The sequence below is a fragment of the Aquarana catesbeiana genome, linkage group LG01, assembly GCF_042186555.1.
Source record: "Aquarana catesbeiana isolate 2022-GZ linkage group LG01, ASM4218655v1, whole genome shotgun sequence".
NCBI lineage: Eukaryota > Metazoa > Chordata > Amphibia > Anura > Ranidae > Aquarana > Aquarana catesbeiana.
In genome coordinates this window covers 857,697,724-857,718,036 of record NC_133324.1, presented here as the reverse complement: position 1 = coordinate 857,718,036, position 20,313 = coordinate 857,697,724, and the positions used below count along the sequence as shown (strand labels likewise).

The following is a 20,313-nucleotide window of genomic DNA, read 5'->3' as shown; positions in this document are numbered from 1 at the left end:
ATTCCAGCTTGTACCCCAGCGTTACTGTGGAGATGACCCATCTGTCCTGAATTTCCTCTTTCCAGAAGTCTTCCCCCCACCTTGGTGAGGGGGGTTGCCTCTTCATGATGAGGCTTTAGGATTCTGCTTTGCAGGTTTCCGACCCCAGGACTTATTTTGAGCCTGGGTCTGACCCTGAAGTTTTCCTCTAGAGTTTAACGGCAGAGGCCGTCGCCACTGCCTAGAGGCGGAAGCCTCTGGCGCAAGGGAAAGAGCCCGATTAAATGAAGGGCGTTTATACTTTCTTTTGACTGGCAAAAGAGTACTTTTCCCACTAGAAATTGTTTGGATATATTTGTCCAAGTCTTCTCCAAATAGTCACTCCCCATAAAAAGGGAACCCAGCTGACCAATTTTTTAACTACAGCATTCTACACATATGCACAAGCATAAGCGTAAGCCGGGATGCCTGGTGAATAGAATCTTTAAAAGGCATCTATGGCAAAGCATAATGCTTTTGGTAGTTCAGCCAATTCTCAAGCTTGTTGTGCAGGAATCTCTCTAAGGGCCTGCTTAAATTGGTAACGGCACTTGCCAAGGAAAAAGTAGATTTTAACAGGGATTTCAACTTTTTATCTGTTGGATCCTTAAGCATTTGTGCATTGTCTACAGGACAATTAGGCCTTTATTCACACTGGAAATCGCAGCGTCAACTGCTGGTACTTTCCATTTTTTGGAGAATTTCTCCTCCAGGGGATAGAGAATTGAAAATCTCTTAGGAGAAAGAAAATGCTTATCCAGGTGATCCCATTCAGCAAAAATAAGCTGTTCTAGTAATGCATGTGCAGGAAACGCATGCATAGGCTGAAAAGGTTTTAAGGAACCCAAGGAAGAAACCGAGCTTTCAGGAGACTGCCTTAGGGGCAGCATGCAAGTGGAACGAACCATCTCTGTAAGAGTTTGTATCAGCAATTTCTCAGATTGTGAGGCTGAAAAAGGTTCATCTCTTCCGTTGTTTCCTCCACAGAGGAATCATCGGTTTGTTTTTCCTCCTGATCGACTGAGAGTAACACCTCATTCTGAGCCCACTGTCCCGCTTGCAAAGGTTCTGAAGTTGGGGAGGGGGATCTAGCATGCTTCCTATCCATTTGATAGGAGGATGCGATTAAAGCCACTAATCTTCCGTCAAGACCGTGCAGGGAGGAGGAAAGGACATCTTCAGTCACGTATACAGGGGCTGAGATGTGAGAAGCAGTTGCACCATCAATTTGTTCCAATGGCTCACCCTGGCTTGCCATAACTGGCAATTCAGGCGAGGATGACAGCGTGGAAATGCGACTCGAGATCCTAACGCCCGGGGGTGAAACCTTTACTTTTTTGGTTTTTGTGGTGTCTTTTTTTGGTAGGCATAGTCCCAAGTACAAAAACAGAGGTACTATACAAATTGCTGAATATCGCTGAATATAGTCATGACATTTAAAGCCGCTATAAAGTTCAGCCTAGTGCTGGGAAAAAAGGTGTCCTTCCTGCATCAGGAATGCCAGTTTGCAACACTCACGTGTCCCACAGCTCCTGTGTTCCTGTGTTGCAGGCTGCTTGTTTCCTCCTCGTCAGCCAAGGAAAGACCGTCACAGCTGTAGTTTTATAGTTTTATCTGTTTTGCCCGCCGTGCGTCCTCGTGGATGTTCACGGCACCGCGCTTAGGCCCACTCCCTCTGAGAAAAATCCCGTCCCTTTTTACATTTAAAAATGTTCCCACGCTCGTGCGTGGCATTTTGATGTCCACAGACCCAACACGGGGGGGGATGGGGGGGGTGAAGACCCGTCCAGCAGCAGGCACCAGCAGGGGGGAGAAAGAAAAAACATTTTGCAGATTTCTTTTACCTTGATAAAAATCTCCCTGCATACGCTGCCGCGACCACACAGACCGAGCTTTACAGTGAAGACAACAGAGTAAGGTATGTGCATAGACTCCCTCTAGTGGAGAATTAAGGCATGACAACATTTTTGCCTTTAAAGAATACATAGGTGTTTTTAATACCCAAGTTTCTTCCCTTACCTTATCCCCGCCGCAGGATTTGCTGAATTAACAGACAATACAACCTTCACCCATGAGGGCGGGCTGTGTTTAGCAAACCTTCAAGGACCAGGTCCCTAGATATCGGGGTTCCAACTCCCTTGGACCTGTAAAGCACCCCACCAGGAAAGCTAGGTAATGTAGCAAGACCAAAGCCCTGGGTTCCTGGGGTCCAGCCCTACAAAGAGAGGTGTTGCAGGCAAAACCTCATACTTCGGCTACGAGGCCCCGGATACCATCCTTTTAGGCCTCAGTGGCACTTTGGATGGATCTGGTCTTTATGGAGTCTATTTAAATCCAGCATGGATCCCTCCTGGAGCTCCTCAGAGCACATCTTCACTCGTGACCAACACCTTAGACACCGGCGAAAAAACTGATGTGCTCCTGGAAGGAGGAGGGGTTATATAGGAAGTGAACTTCCTGGATTGGGTATAATCAGTGTCCATCACCAGTGGCCTATAACACATTAAAAATTACTTAAGGCTCTGTGACCCATGATGTACGATAAAGAAAAAGTTTTTTTTCTATTGCAGACTATCTCCGCTAGAAAGATTTTCCCCCATGTTCTCTCATTGTGATCAGTGCAACCAGGGAAGTCCTACATAATAACATAGTAATCAGTAAAAAAGGTAATTGAAGAAATATCCCAGCATGCATTACAGAATGGCCAAAGTATAGGACATGCTGCGCTCAAGCCCTGAATCAGGTCACCCTCATAAAAAAAGATCAGATGGATCGACTGGGACCTCCTCCACTGATGCATTTTACCACAAGGTAGAGGTCCTTCAAAGATAAGCCCAGCCTTGCGGATGAAATGCATTAGTGGAGGAGGTCCCAGGCAGGGGCTCTGTTCATGTCGCCTGGATATATAAAGTTAGCAGCATTTGAATATTCTTAGGAATGCAGCCAGTCTTTTCCTATGGAAATATGCATTATACAATCTTGGCTGGCAATTAAGCTTTAGGTGCAGTTTAAAGTTTTTTTTCTGTAGTGCATGCTTTGCATTAAGGTAAAAAAAGTTTTACATTTCTCTGTCCACCCCCTTCCCTTTGTTAAGGGGAAGAGAGGGGAGAAGATATCCAGCACTGTGAACAGCTGCATCTCTTCTTCCCTCTCTTCCTCTTCACACAGGGACTCGAACAAAAGAAGGACCATCAGCTCCTGCTGCTGTCAATCAAATGCAGAGAGGAGGAAGCAGTGGCGGGGCCAAGTCCTGCTGGGTGTGTCTATGGAGCGCAGGAGTGAGCAGACACCGTGTGCCCCCATAGCAAAGAGCCTGCTATGGGGACAAAAGAAGAAGAGGTGGAGCCAAGATCGCTGGAGGAGGACCCAGAGAAAAGGAGGATTAGGGCCGCTCTGTGCAAAACCATTGCACAGAGAAGGTGAGTATAACATGTTTGTTATTTAAATTAAAAAAAATTTGAATTTCGTAACACTTTAATGTACCAACTCCTATACTAATTATAGTCTAGTTCTGGGGCCAGTTGGCTGTCCTTCAGACTTTAGGGGGCACGGACTGTGGCCATTGGGAGTAGAAATTGTACTGGTGGCAGTGGGAAAAATAGCGACCCATCACTGGTATCGGTGGGAAAAATAGTGACCCATCACTGGTATCGGTGGGAAAAATAGTGACCCATCACTGGTATCGGTGGGAAAAATAGTGACCCATCACTGGTATCGATGGGAAAAAGAGTGACCCATCATTGGTATCAGTGGGAGAAATAGTGACTCATCACTGGTATCAGTGGGAGGATTAGTGCCCCATAATAATTGGTATCAGTGGGAGGAATACCTCATCATTATTGGCATCAGTTTGAGGAATAGTGCCCCATTGTTGGTGTCAATGGGACATATGGTGCCCCATTGTTGAGATCAGTAGCAAGAATTATGCCCCATTGTTGGGGTCGGGGGGGATATTGTCTTGCATCAGTTGGAGGAAAAGTGCCCCAAGGGTTGGATAAAGGTAAGCAAAGGGCCACAGTTTGGAGACCACTGGTCTAGTTTTTTCACTCAATGCCATGGCATTTATTTAAATTAACAGTGCATTTTTAATTCACCCATTTACATAAATCAGACAGTTTTCTGCAGCTCTACAAGGAGAACCTTTCACATCAGTCCCTTTCCTTGAAGCTACAGTTATCAGTTAATCATACACATGCATACAAAACAGCATTGACCTGAGTGGAGTCATCTCTAAACTAGAAACCATCCTGCAACCATCCTGCAAGTGGATTATATACAGTGAAACCACCAGGCCTTAGTTCATATTAACAAGGATATAGTCACTGGAAGCTGGAGTGGATCGGGAGTAGTGGGCAAAACACCAGGAAGTCATATCCAGTGCAGTGCCCAGGGCAGGAAAGTGAAAGAGATGCATCAATGCATTACATTAGTAAATACTGGTGTCACTGTCCTGACTATACAGTGTGGAAGGGGTGCTTACCACACAAGTCTGGCTTGACTGAATAAGATATTTGCCAGGTAATAGATACATATAAGCATCTCAATTGTTTATTTAGTGGTTTGCTTTGAATTTCTCTTTAAACAGTTGATGGATTAAATGACCAAACAAATTACAACTTAGTTTATGTAGAGGAGTTTAAAAAAAAAAAAAAAACTGAGGAAACTGGACCTCTCTGCCTAAAAATACTATTTACCTTTGCCGTCATGCTGGCCCAGTGATATCAGTATTTTCTAGGTCACCAACTATAAAGATGGTACTTAAATTAGGAGTTCTGAGTTCACCCTGTCCTTCCTAACCTGCATGCCTTCCCAAGTCATTGACTGATAAAGTACAGGCAGTCCCCGAGTTACAAACATCCAACTTCCATACAACTCATATTTACAAAGAGAGAGAACGGGATGTGAGAGGAAATCTACCCCTAGGATGGGAAATTCACTCCTGTAAGTTATCATGGGGAAAAGATTTCTCCACTGAAGCTTTATCACCAATCCTTGTATCCACAACAACCCAACATTGAAATCTTCTGGAGAGGCACAAACAGCAAAACAAAAACGTTACAGGGGTGTTAACCTTTCCGTATGTAATTCAAAAAAAAATTTTGGCTGGAGTTGTACTTTAAAAAAAAAAAAAATGTACCTGTTCCAACTTACATACAAATTCAACTTCACCCATAACAACTTGATAAAAAATGATGTTCTTTAGCAAGGAACATACATTCCATATTAACAATTATGCTACCAAAATTAGTGTGTGCTGTAAAGTGTCTCCAGCATTGCTCCTATCTCCTCTTGCTGGAGGCTGCCAAAACAACCGTTACATTCCTAGAATGCCGGGATTGCCAACTGTCACATATGATTGTGTCCTCAACCAAACTGTCAAACCATCAAATGGGTGGTGTCATAACTAATCATATGTGCAGCACAATGGCCATTGCAGATCAACCAGAAGCAGCTTCCTTGGCTGTAAAGGATAAGCGGGTTTACCTCCACTTTAACCACTTCAGCCCCGGAAGGATTTACCCCCTTCCTGACCAGAGCACTTTTTGCGATTCAGCACTGCGGCGCTTTAACTGACAACTGCGCGGTCGTGCGGCGTTGCACCCAAACAAAATTGACATCTTTTTTTCCCACAAATAGAGCTTTCTTTTGGTGGTATTTAATCACCTCTGCGGTTTTTATTTTTTGCGCTATAAACAAAAAAAAAGCAACAATTTTGAAAAAAAAAGGAATATTTTTTAGTTGTTGCTATAACAAATATCCCCCAAAAATATATTAAAAAAAAAAAAAAAAAAAAAAAACACATTTTTTTCCTCAGTTTAGGCCGATAGGTATTCTTCTACATTTTTTTTTACCAAAAATAAATCGCAATAAGCGTATATTGACTGGTTTGCGCAAAAGTTATAGCATCTACAAAATAGGGGATCGTTTTAGGGCATTTTTATTATTAAATTTTTTTTTTTAATTATCATGACTGCAACATTATGGCGGACACATTTGACACTATTTTGGAACCATTGTCATTTATACAGCGATCAGTGCTATAAAAATGCACTGATTACTGTGTAAATGACACTGCCAGGCAAGGGGTTGAACACTAGGGGGCGATCAAGGGGTTAAGTTTGTCATAGGGAGCGATTCTAAATGTGGGGGGGATGGGCTACTACACACATAACAGCGATCACTGCTCCCCGTCATTGGGCATTACAAAGGCATCTCCCCATTCTTCGACTCCGTGACACGATCGCGGGCACCCGGCGGACATTGAGTCCGCAGGACCCACGGTCACGTGCTCCCAAAATGCCGCTTCTTAAAGGGGACGTACCTGTACGCCCATTTGCCCAGCCGTGCCATTGTGCCGACATATATCGTTGTGCGCTGGTCGGCAGGTGGTTAAAGTAATTGTAAAGTCTCTTTTTTTTCTTTTTTAAATAACATGTTATACTTACCTGCTCTGTGCAGTTGGATTTGCACAGAGCAGCCCAGAATCTCCTCTTCTCTGGTCCCTCTTCTGTGCTCCTGGCCTCTCCCTCCTGTTGGGTGCATCCACAGCAAGCAGCTTGCTATGAAGGCACCCGAGCTGAGTCACAGCTCCCTGTGTCTATTCGATCTGGCCCCAGCCCCTCTCTCCCCTGATTGGCTGAATGATTTTAATTGACAGCAGCGGGAGCCAATTACGCCACACTGCTGTCTCAGCCAATGAGGAGGTCAGTCCTGGGCAGTTTAGACACTCCTGCAGCATCGCTGGATAAAGAGAGGCTCAGGTAAATATTAGGGGGGCTGCTGCACACAGAAGTTTTTTTTTATCTTAATGCATAGAATGCATTAAAATAAAAAACCTTCTGCCTTTACAATCCCTTTAAGGCTGTCCGCAGATAGGCCTCTACAAATTCAGCAGTGGCTAAAAACAGAGAGCAACCGAGCATGTGCAGAGCAGGGTGAGACAATGTATTACTGGATTTTTAATGGTATAGGCACTTCTTTGTAATGTTTTACACTATACCTGCAAAAGGGGAAAGCCTGAAGTGATCTAGCAGGACTTAATTTCCACTTTAAGAACAAACCTACAGAATCTTATTGTAAGCCAGGAATTGCTTGTAATGAATTCAGAAAAAGCCAGGTAACTAGTATAAGAAGGTTGGCAATGGCAGCCTACATATTTCTCACAGTCCAGGCTTCCTACCTAAACATGTAAAAAGTTTAAGAAACTAATCCTAACTGAAGAGGAAATAAAAGCTGTATTGTGTAAAAAAAATATTTTCTACAGCACATCTGTCTTGAGCAAAGTGACATTGTCTCCTGATGGCTCACCTACCCAGCAAGGTATGCTCAGTGGTCCATGTTCCTTCACTGCCGCTACCCCTACAGGATTCTAACTTATGTCAAAATGTCACTGCCTCGCCCAAACTACAGTTTTCAGGACTGGCTACTTGAGCCGGAACAAGGTCACATAGGGGAGGTCACATGTTCTCCCATACCCCAAAGCTTCACTCCAGTAGAGCAACATTAGTGTGGGCTCTGACAGAGTGAGTATAGCTTGCTGGGGGGTGGGCTATCATGGGACACGGAAACTTTAAAATAAAGCTTTATCCTTCTCTCATTACTTACTTATTTGTTGACCTGGAAAAAGCATATCAAGATTTGGGACACCCGATATGTAGTGAAGTAAATGACGAGGATAAAGCATACACCTTCAAAAACCAAAGACATCAATGATAGCTTCCAATAATTTTATGATGACAGGTATCTTTTACAAGGCAGCTTGACAAAGATGCTAAAGAAGTTACGGCCAAACTAAGAAAAACTATATAGAAGCTATGCTGACTTCCTTCTGAAAATGATGGATGTCTGGCTGTCTGTTGGGTCAGTACTTGCTTAGTCATGTTTGCAGCTAGTGAAGGTAGAGGAGAACTCCTGGTCAGCGTTTTACAATACCTCAAAACTAGACTGGGGCTGTTACAGAAAGAGATTTGTCTTTAAATAAAAAAAATTAAAAAAAAAAAGTCAACTGAATGGGAATTGAGCACTTAATTAGGAAGTAGATAATGATGTGACTACAAGAGAAAGAACAAAAACAAACCAGACATGTAATATATGTGGCTTAACAGCCCATTGCCTGCAACAACATTAACTCCCACAAAGCATATGTTGATATAAATGGAGCATATGGTCAGCCATACGATCTTAGCTTTGAGGTTTCATCTTCATGTTGCTGTCTCAACACTAAGACAAAACATTCATTTGCCTTAATCTCGCCTCATAATTCATGGCCCTGAATGTCGGAGACTCCAGAAACACACAGACCCACCTGTTCTCCATGCACAATGCATCCACATCAATGATCCTTTTTTCATCCCCACCTAGAACATGGTTAAGTTCTTGGTTCAACCTGTCTGCTTTATCCTGAAAGAAGGAGCGTTCTTGCTTCACGTCTTGGAGCTCGTCCAGTGCAGCTCTGAGGTCGTGTTCCAGAGCTTCTATCTAGAAAAGGAATCCTTATTAGGCAGGCTAAAATTCTATAGAAGCAAGTGCAAAATGGCAAAGAATAACACTAAAAGGGGTTGCGTTATTCTTACTGAATTAATGTACCAAAAATATAACATTTAGTTTATGCAATCTGCCTAGCTTCTAATAAAGGATTGAGAAAAAGTTTCAGCTTCGCAAATGCAAAGAAATTATTGAAATTGGAATATAACAAGCTAAAGAACAACCACGTTTGTCATTCAGTGTCAGTTCTTCAAAGTGTAATTCCAGGCAAACCTTAGGCAAAGGGTTTAAAACACCTATAAATGGTGTTATATTGCAGTCCGTTTCCCCCCTGGGGAGGATTAACCTTCTATATCTGTCTTGGTAACCAATGTCTATAGGACTGAAAATTATAGGAAAAATTGCAAATTTTACAGTTACCAGAAATCTTCCAATGGTAATACTTTTCTCACTTTCATGCATCACAGGAAATATAAGAAAATTTCCCAATGGCACATAGCCAGCAAAAACACACACACTCTCTTTTTAGATCACTGGTTCTAGAGTCATGTAAATTTCAATATGCAACTCAAAAGCAGAGAAAATACTTAGCTTTGTTCCTGTTAGAGAGAGGCAATGGTCACCAAAATAGGAGGCAAGGGGAACACAGGCAGCGATAAAGGACTGTAATAATCGGAATAAAACACACTATATATGCTGTGTAATGTGCTATAGTAGCATTAGCTGCATACAGTAAATGGCGCTGTGTTCAGGCAGCAGTACAGGTGAGGTGCAAATTGTGACATCATCTGCCTACCTCTCCACCTTGGCCAATCAGAGGAAGCCTTTTATTCATTGATAAAAACACAACCTTCTGTATTGAATTGTATTGTAACTGTACTGTCTGGTCTCATGTTGTAAAGCACTGTGCAAACTGTTGGCACTATATAAATCCTATAGAATCAAAGTGCAGCGCTAAAAATTAATACAGTGAATGATTCACCAGAATGAAAAAACAGCATGCGAAACATAAAGAACATCAATTCATAATTAGACAAAGTGCATGCACTCAAATTATTGAGTCTATTAAATCATCTCTATTCAAAGAACTGTAAGGTGTCACAACATGCATCAGACAGCTGGAAGCTAGCATTTCATGCAGAGGACATTCCACTAAAAATATGGTCTGTAGATTTCTCCACGCTATTATCCCCCCACCAGTATATAATGCACTCACAAGAAGATGAATAAAGAGGAGCCTTGTGTTATAAAACATGTAGACAGAGGTTGATCTCAGCCAGGTCTTGCACCAATAAACAGCATCCAGGTGGAAGTGAAGTAAACCAGCAATGAATCCGCATATCCCTTCAGTGGGTTTAAACAGTGCAAAAAATGGCTGTGAAATGAATGGGGAGTGACGTTACCCATAGACTTACTATGAGGCTTCCCTTGTCCGCTGTGTCCTCTGCGCCCACCTCCACAGCGAAGCCGCAGCTGACAGATCAGCATGGGATCGAGTCGGCTTGGCTTCAGAAAAGGTATGCAATACCGATTTCTTCTTTACAGATAGTCACAAGCCTACACACCTGTGTTCCATTGCCCAGTTCCAGGAGCACTGCAATCTGTATGTTCTCTGACAAAGCTCCACAAAAAGGTCAGGCATCATGTTATCGGGTACAAGCATAGTAACTTCATAGTGCCAGCAGGCGATCGATAAAAAGATCTAAATCTGGCACCTTGCATCTACTTCTACTAATCTACGATCTTGTTCTGAAATCCGAGAACGAGGACTTCCCTGCGTACGTCAGTAAAAGATCCCAGAAGCAGAGTGGTGTTTCCGGGCAGCAGAAAAAGGTAAAACCAGGGACATTCCACAAATGTGAATCTCATGGGAAGCCCATAATAATGGACATTATTATGTACATTTACTACAAAGACATCCACAATCTAACATTGACCTATCTAGCCTTGTAAAGAAGAAATCAGTATACATACTTTTCTGAAGCCGATCCGACACCATGCTGAGCTGTCAGCTGCGATGTCACTGTGGAGGCAGGTGCAGAGGGTGCACATTCATTTCACAGCCGTTTTTTTACACAGTTTAACCCCAATGAAGGGGTACGTGGATTCATTGCGGTTTACTTCCACCTGGATGCTGTTCATTGATGCAAGACCTGGCTGAGATCAACCTCTACTTGTTTTATAACACAAGGCTCATTTTTATTCATCTTATGGTGAGTGCATTATATACTGGTGGAGGGATATCACCGTGGAGAACCTACAGACCATATTTTTGGTGGAATGTCCTCTGCATGAGATGCTAGCTTCCAGCTGATGTCCAATGCAGGTGGTGACACCTTAGGCCCCTTCCACACGGGGTGGATCAGTTTAGTGGAGTCCGCCAGCTCAGCAGGAGATCGCTCCGTTGATCTCTGCTGAACCGGCGGATGACAGATCTGTCTCTGCTCACTGAGCAGGGAGGGGCCTGTTAGAGCCCCGCTGATTCCTATGGGGAGATCGGACAGCATGTCCGATTTCATCAGATTTCATCTGATCCGCCAAGATGGATGGCAGACGTATCGCCATACATCTGTCTTGAGCGGATCAGATGGCAGGCGGGTGTCAGCGGACACATCTCCGCTGACACCTGTCTGCCCATAGGAGTCAATGGATGGCCTGCTCAGATCTGCCTAGAAAAAAAAAAAAAGTAGAGGCGGATCCGAGCAGGCTTGTCGCGTGAAAGGGGCCTAACAGTTCCTTTGAATAGAGACGATTTAATAGACTCAATAATTTGTTAACACCATGCAGTTTATGTCTAATCATGAGTTGATGTTCTTTATGTTTCATATGCTGTTTTTCATTCTAGTCAATCATTCACTGTATTCATTTTTAGCACTGCACTTATTTGATTTTATACTGTTTGAGGATTGTATACTAACCTTTTTACGCTAGCAGCTTTTTTATTGGTAAACTGAGCGCTCACTATTTTTGAATTTATTTACTATATAAATTCTGTGCTTCTTGCAAATGGCAGAAGCGCACTCAGGCCAACTAATACTGGCAACAGATGGGAACCTGCCTGTACTGCTGCCGGTACACAGCATCACTTAATGTATGTAACTAATGTTACTACAGTAGAGCCCACACTGCAGCTGCATTGTTTAGTAATGGAAATAATTGTGTTGGGCCAGCTTTGCCAAAATAAACTATGTAAAGTTAATTGAAACTTGCAATTCTACTTTAAAACACGTCCTCACTGACCTCCCTAACTGTAGTGTAAGTAATGTGTAATAAATGTGGGTGTAATTACACTTCAAAATTTACATCAAAAGCTCTGAAATTTTCCTAGAAACTCGGCTGCCAATTTCAGTGCATCTGCTCTATGTTTGCATTGAAGATTAGACCAGCGGAAAGTTGCTAAATCACTGCTAGGAGGAGGGAAGCAAGGTGGGCTGAGCTGCCAAGAGATAAGAAAATTAGAGCTTCTGTTGTGGACTTTGAGGATGAATACAAATGTCCACAGCCTGGCCACGTACATGTTCAGTGTAAAAGTACACACTGACAGGGATTAGTATCAAACTTTCAAGATGCATTTACAATTAAACAGGGGAAAACTACTTTACCTGCTCTCTTGTCTTCTCCAGCTGCAGAACAAGATCTTCTCGTTCATGGGGTGCAAAATGGCGAGCGCCAACTTCATCATCCCCCACTCTCTGTTTGGCTATTGTCATTCTCAGCAGCTAAATCACGAACACATAAAATCCTGAATTATTAATATAAACATAGAATACTATACTATAAAATGAATCTAAATGAATTTAAAGCCTCAGATTAACTAAATTGATTTAATCTGATGTATAAATGATGAATGCTGCTGCTGTACAGAAGGCACCAAAAGGTGACTGGTTGTAGCGTCATACTCAAGTCTGTGTTGGCATTTGACTTTTAGAGGGGCTTACTGGTAGACTATAGAGTACACAGTGACAGTATAGTGACACAGTTTATTCAGATATTGTGTACACCATACACACTCACTTTTGCTCTTTGACATGACATGGCTATCATCTAGTCTCCCACATTACAGTTGGATATATGGGCACTCTGCATGTTTTCGAAATGACCAATGGCTGACAGATTTAGGGAAGCACTTATACAGTGGGGACAGAAAGTATTCACAACCCCTTAAATTTTTCACTCTTTGTTATATTGCAGCCATTTGCTAAAATCATTTAAGTTCATTTTTTCCTCATTAATGTACACACAGCACCCCATATTGACAGAAAAACAAAGAATTGTTGACATTTTTGCAGATTTATTAAAAAAGAAAAACTGAAATATCACATGGTCCTAAGTATTCAGACCCTTTGCTCAGTATTTAGTAGAAGCACCCTTTTGATCTAATACAGCCATGAGTCTTTTTGGGAAAGATGCAGCAAGTTTTTCACACCTGGATTTGTCAGGTTCTGTCAGGTTGGATGGTAAACATTGGTGGACAGCCATTTTTAGGTCTCTCCAGAGATGCTCAATTGGGTTTAAGTCAGGGCTCTGGCTGGGCCATTCAAGAACAGTCACGGAGTTGTTGTGAAGCCACTCCTTCGTTATTTTAGCTGTGTGCTTAGGGTCATTGTCTTGTTGGAAGGTAAACCTTCGGCCCAGTCTGAGGTCCTGAGCACTCTGGAGAAGGTTTTCGTCCAGGATATCCCTGTACTTGGCTGCAATCATCTTTCCCTCAATTGCAACCAGTTGTCCTGTCCCTGCAGCTGAAAAACACCCCCACAGCATGATGCTGCCACCACCATGCTTCACTGTTGGGACTATATTGGACAGGTGATGAGCAGTGCCTGGTTTTCGCCACACATACCGCTTAGAATTAAGGCCAAAAAATTCTATCTTGGTCTCAGACCAGAGAATCTTATTTATCACCATCTTGGAGTCCTTCAGGTGTTTTTTAGCAAACTCCATGCAGGTTTTCATGTGTCTTGCACTGAGGAGAGGCTTCCGTCGGGCCACTCTGCCATAAGGCCCCAACTGGTGAAGGGCTGCAGTGATGGTTGACTTTCTACAACTTTCTCCCAACTCCCGACTGCATCACTGGAGCTCAGCCACAGTGATCTTTGGGTTCTTCTCTACCTCTCTCACCAAGGCTCTTCTCCCCTGATAGCTCAGTTTGGCTGGACGGCAAGCTCTAAGAAGGGTTCTGGTCGTCCCAAACGTCTTCCATTTAAGGATTATGGAGGCCACTGTGCTCTTAGGAACCTTAAGTGCAGCAGAAATTTTTTTGTAACCTTGGCCAGATCTGTGCCTTGCCACAATTCTGTCTCCGAGCTCTTCAGGCAGTTCCTTTGACCTCATGATTCTCATTTGCTCTGACATGCACTGTGAGCTGTAAGGTCTTATATAGACAGGTGTGTGGCTTTCCTAATCAAGTCCAATCCGTATCAAACACAACTGGACTCAACTGGACTCAAATGAAGGTGTAGAACCATCTCAAGGATGATCAGAAGAAATGGACAGCACCTGAGTTAAATATATGAGTGTCACAGCAAAGGGTCTGAATACTTAGGACCATGTGATATTTCAGTTTTTCTTTTTTATAAATCTGCAAAAATGTCAACAATTCTGTGTTTTTCTGTCAATATGGGGTGCTGTGTGTACATTAATGAGGAAAAAAAATGAACTTAAATGATTTTAGCAAATGGCTACAATATAACAAAGAGTGAAAAATGTAAGGGGGCCTGAATACTTTCCGTCCCCACTGTAGGTCAAGTTGGATTTTCCTAGCCAATTGCCATTGTTTTTCTCTAAAAAAAATCAGCAAAACTTACCCTCCTTAGGCCCGGTTCACATCTACAGTGCCTTGAAAAAGTATTCATACCCCTTGAAATGTTCCACATTTTGTCATGTTAACCAAAAACATAAATGTATTTTATTGAGATTTTATGTGATAGACCAACACAAAGTGGCCCATAATTGTGAAGTGGAAGGAAGATGATAAATGGTTTTCAATTTTTTTTACAAATAAATATCTGAAAAGTGGTACTTTCAGAGGTCACTAAATTGTAAATAGAGTCCACCTGTGTGTAATTTCATCGCAGTATAAATACAGATGTTGTGTGAAGCCCTCAGAGGTTTGTTAGAGAACCTTAGTGAACAAAGAGCATCATGAAGGCCAAGGACCACACCAGACAGGTCAGGAATAAAGTTGTAGAGAAGTTTAAAGCAGGGTTAGGTTCTAAAAAAAAAAAAAAAAAAATATCCCAACCTACCAAGACATGGCTGTCCATCTAAACTGACAGGCCCGGCAAGGACAGCATTCATTGGAGAAGCAGCCAAGAGGCCCATGGTAACTCTGTAGGAGCTGCAGAGATCCACAGCTCAGGTGGGAGAAATCTGTACACAGGACAACTATTAGTCATGCACTCCACAAATCTGGCTTTTATGGAAGAGTGGCAAGAAGAAAGCCATTGTTGAAAGAAAGCCATAAAAAGTCCTGTTTGAAGTTTGCGAGAAGCCATGTGGGGGACACAGCAAACATGTAGAAGAAGGTTCTCTGGTCAGATGAGAAAAAAACCGGTGATAAAAAGAACTAATACACTCTGCATTCAAATATAATTGAAACAGACTAAAGGCAGAAATAGCCCCGTCTTAATAGATCTAAAGACAATTGCTAACACCAACAATGATGGGTGTGTTCCTCTGAATTCATGTAACATATGACAAAAAACAGGAGAAAAAGTGAATTATTCAATGAGGGACGTGCAATGGTCAGATCATGTAAATACTGTTTATTGAAAAAATTCACTTTAAGCACCAAATTGAACTTTTTGGCCTAAAAGCAAAACGCTATGTGTGACCGAAAACTAACACTGCACATCACTCTGAACACACCATGGCAGCATCATGTTGTGGGAATACTTTTCTTCAGCAGGGACAGGGAAGCTGGTCAGAGTTGATGGGAAGATGGATGGAGCCAAATACAGGGCAATCTTAGAAGAAAACCTGTTAAGAGACTGCAAAACACTTGATACTGGCGTTGAGGTTCATTTTCCAGCAGGACGACAATGCTAAACATACAGCCAGAGCTACAATGGAATGGTTTATATCAAAGCATATTCATGTGTTAGAATGGCCCAGTCAAAGCCAAGACCAAAATCCATTTGAGAATCTGTGGCAAGACTTGAAAATTGCTGTTAACAGATGCTCTCCATCCAATCTGACAGAGCTTGCGCTATTTTGCAAAAGAAGATAGCGGAAAAATGTCACTCTCTAGATGTGCAAAGCTGGTAGAGACATCCCCAAAAAAAGACTTGCAGCTGTAATTGCAGCAAAATATGGTTTTACAAAGTATTGACTCAGGGGGGCTGAATACAAATGCATGCCACACTTTTCAGATATTTATTTGTAAAAAAAAAATGTGAAAATCATTTCATAATTATGTGCCACTTTGTGTTGGTCTGTCGCATAAAGGCCAAATAAAATACATTTACAATTTTGGTTGTAACATGATGAAACGTGGAAAATTTCAGGGGGTTTGAATACTTTTTTCAAGGCACGCACATCACGTGTAGAGCAGCCTATTCATTTCAATGGGCTGTCCAACCCATGAGAAACATGGGGAAAGAACTTCCTGAGCCTTTAGTAAAGCTGTAGCGCACCAAACCACACGGTGCTGCGGTACCATGGGGTTTGGCGCACGCAGAAAACTTGTCATGTGGGGCGTGGCCTGAAGCTTCATGGAGTGAGGAGCGTGGTGAGAGAGCTCCGGCTGCAAATATCCTGCAAACCCATCCTTCGTAGCTAAACTACCCCTAATATTTGGCATCCAGCACCACAGATCACCCAACTGTCTTCCGTGATCATGTCGCCGCCCAAGCGAAACACCGGGACGCTCGGAAAGCTAGACAAATATCGCCACGAGGAGCGGGAACCGGCGAGTGAAGATGGCGCTCCCTCAGCATCAGGGGACGAGGCTCCGGCATCCACAGACACCGCTCGGATCCTCGAGGCAGTCTCAGTCTGCCAAACGACTCTCACCTCAAAGATAGAAGAGGTCAAGGTGGATATCTCACTCATCCGGCAAGATATCCACAAGCTAAGGGAGAGAGTGTCCGAGACGGAGCGCAGGATTGGCCAGGCAGAAGATGAACTCCCGCCATTGCAGATCAACGTGGAGAGGCTACAATATCAATTGAACACAGTCCTAAGCAAACAGGACGAAATGGAGAACAGATTGCGCCGCTGCAACCTCCGTTTTGTGGGACTTCCAGAAAAGGCAGAGGGCTCTAACCCCCTGACGTTCCTAGAGAATCTCCTAATTAACAACTTCGGCAGAGAGGCCTTCTCCTCCACCTTTGTGGTGGAGCGTGCGCACCGGCTGGCGGCGCGGCCACCTGCTCCTGGAGCCCCTCCGCGAACCTTTATCGCGAAACTGCTCAACTTTCGAGATAGAGACACCATCCTGCGCCTCACTCGGGAAAAGGGTAATATCCCATTTGAAGATACACATATAGCGGTCTACCCCGACTTCTCCGCCGAGGTGCAAAAGAAGAGGGCACAGTTCTCAGAGGCCAAGCGTCAGCTGCGCAACCGCCACCTGGCATATGCCATGCTGTTTCCAGCGCGCCTTCGCGTGGTCCGCAACGGCAAGGCGCACTTTTTCGAGGATCCCTCGGCGGTCATTTCCTGGCTGGAGGGCTGAGTCGCGCCAACTCAGACGACATCATGCACCGAACACCACCCCTTCACTCTTCCACCCCGCGATGTGCAGAAATCTGCTATCCTAGAGACTTGCACTATCTCAACAGTGAGTTACCCTGTTCGCTCTTCCTCCCTTATACTAAACTCGAACTCCCTGCTGCTTTAAAGGATGCCTGTACTGTTTGATTGCATATTTTCCTCTTTCATCACCTATCCGGTTTTAAAGCCATCCTAATCTTTGTCACTCCGACATTTTATTCAGTCCCCTACGAGGAACTGCACGCCCAGCCGGGCTCAAGCAATGTGAAGCACCCCCCCTCAGACGTTCGGATGCTGACTTGTTTAGCACCGCCATGTTCTTCAGTTAACTCTTGTTCGCCCTCAACAGATCATGAGGTGGCACCTGCTCCAGCTATATCCTTGGTTTCAAGTCCCTTGCTAACCGGTCTGGGTGCTCCCTTGCATCTGCATAAAGAAAAGTTTCCCTGGCCAGCAACAACCCCCACGGATGCGGAGGGTTGCTACAAGTTTGATGAGCCACGCTGGTCCAGAGTTGGCACAGTTTTTGTTTTTTTTCTTTTTTCATTCATTAATGTTATCGACCTCTCTACATATGAGCAATGTTTGACACTGTATGCCATGCAACACACGGACAGTCTGTTTATGTCTATATTCACTGTACGGCTGACATGTGGGGCTTCCTGCGGACTGGCAGAGCCTGCGTTACGGCGCTGGTCTGCCGATCTGCGGAACTTCCCAGTTAAGACCTCTAAAGCTGGAAACGTTTGTTATTCTTATAGTATGATACCCGGTGTGGGAGAGTCTGTGATAGCTGGGGTGGTGGGCCTTCTCCTGCTGGTCCGACTCACCACCACATTCCACTCAAATACCTGATGGCCTCTTTAAAAATAGTCACATGGAATGTGAGGGGGCTGTGCGATAAGTCCAAACGCTTAGCTGTAATGTCTCACCTTAAGCGCATGCGCGCGGATATATCTGTGCTAGTGGAGACACACATCACAGGGCAACTTCAAATGGCCCTCAAAAAACCGTGGGTGGGCTGGACTTACCAGGCTCCATTCACCAACAATTCCAGAGGCATAGCTATTCTCATAGCCAAAACAGTTAATTTCCAACTGCACACTCTAAGGTCGGACCAGCAGGGGAGGTTTCTGTTCCTGCACGTAACTGTGGGGGGTCTTGAAACTCTTATACTGGCTTTTTATATACCCCCACCCTTCCAATTCACTGCCCTCAAAGAGGGAGTAGCCTTTATGTCTGAGCATCCCACGGTACCAGCGATCTGGATGGGGGATTTCAATACGGTAATTGACCCCCTTCTGGACAGGCTCCACCCTCCAGATGCGCCACAAACCAAGCCGGCCCTCACTAGATTTGGTAGATTTCTTTCGGAATTCGCTTTATCCAACACATGGAGACTTAAGTATCCCAACACATCCGCTTACTCTTGCTTCACACCTGCGCAAAACGCAATGTCCCGCATAGACATGATCATGCTCACCCCTACTCTCATTCCGGGCCTCATTGCAGCGGGGTTTGGCGTGAGAGTTCTCTCTGACCATTCGTCCTACTGGATCACTCTGAGGCTCCAGTCCACCCCGCCGTCCCGCCTGTGGAGGCTAAATCCATTTTGGCTCACAACCCTTACTGACCTTGAGATCATACAACGCGAGTGGTCTCTCTATTTCCAGACTAACCAGGGGTCGGCCTCGCCCGGGGCGGTCTGGGAGGCCTTCAAGGCCCATGCCCGCCTCATTCTGTCCACCCATATCAACAGGCACAAAGCCTCCTCTAGCAATATTTTGCTACAGGCCGAGGAACACTTGAGCTCCCTCGAACAGGCTTTTCTGTCACACCCAACTCCCTCAAACTCTGCCCAACTACGCTTACAATCCAGGCTAACTGATAACTTACATTTCGAGAAAGCGAAGGGGGGAATATTTTTTAGGAAACAAAGGATCTTTGAGCATGGAGAACGAGCGGGGAAACTTTTAGCCTACATGGCCCACCTGGACCATTCGCCTCCGGTGGTGGTTCAGCTCCGCTCACAGGATGGCACCATGCTCACAGACCCTGAACAAGTAGCTCACGAATTTAGAAGATTCTACGCTGACCTCTACACCTCTAGAACCAACCGTCCTGTGGACGAACTGCATTCTCTCCTAGACAACATAGACTTTCCCTCCCTCTCAATCACACAGGTAGAAACCTTGGAGGCACCTATAACTGAGGAATGCATCAAAGCGGCGATAGCGAACCTCCCAGCGTCAAAGGCCCCTGGCTCAGACGGCCTTCCTCTGGAGTTTTACTCCCAGTACCAGGAGGTCCTCATTCCCAGACTAGAGGCTTTGTATTCACACATATACACATCAGGCACACTCCCGCGCACCATGAACGAGGCATTGATTGTCCTCATTCCCAAACCTGGCAAAGACCCCCTACAGCCTGAGTCCTACCGCCCAATCTCTCTTCTTCAATTGGACGTGAAAATTCTCGCTAAAATCCTAGCCATGAGACTCAATAAAGTCATCCTTAGCCTCATCCACCATGACCAAACAGGCTTTATGCCCAATAAGAACACTGCATTCAACCTAAGAAGGCTATTTACTAATCTTCAAGCTACACATGACGAGACTGGATCCAGGGTAGTGGTCAGTTTGGACGCCGCCAAGGCGTTTGATTCTGTGGAGTGGAGCTACCTCTGGGAGTGCCTCCATAGATTCGGTTTTGGCCCCAGGTTCATTAAATGGCTCCAACTCCTTTACCAGGCTCCCACTGCCCGGATCCAGGTCAACGGAAAAATGTCTCCCCCATTTTTGCTGTCCAGGGGAACACGTCAGGGTTGCCCAATCTCTCCCATGCTGTATGCCCTAGCTGTCGAGCCATTGGCCATAGCCATCAGAGCGCACCCTGGTATAAGGGGCCTCCGCCGGGGGCAGCTGACCGAGGTACTTAGTTTATATGCTGACGATATGCTACTCTATCTGACGCTGGTCCCTCGCTGGCTGCGGCCCTGCAGCTTATCCAGCAGCATGGGACCTATTCAGGGCTACAAATCAATTGGTCTAAGTCTCAAATACTCCCCATAGATGTCTCTGTCCCAGCGAATACTCA

General features: G+C 44.4%; 1 protein-coding gene across 4 annotated transcripts in view; it reads right to left on the bottom strand.

Annotated features, from left to right (window-relative positions):
- The window catches only part of CCDC149 (coiled-coil domain containing 149), a 139,914-nt gene that overhangs the window by 60,322 nt on the left and 59,279 nt on the right, over positions 1 to 20,313 (bottom strand). For all 4 annotated transcript variants that reach the window (XM_073609236.1, XM_073609262.1, XM_073609253.1 and 1 more), the window contains exons 5-6: positions 12,105 to 12,221; positions 8,324 to 8,496 (exon numbers count right to left, since the gene is read on the bottom strand). In XM_073609236.1, coding sequence (XP_073465337.1) covers positions 8,324 to 8,496; positions 12,105 to 12,221 — 290 coding nt within the window. The remainder of the gene's footprint in view (positions 1 to 8,323; positions 8,497 to 12,104; positions 12,222 to 20,313) is intronic.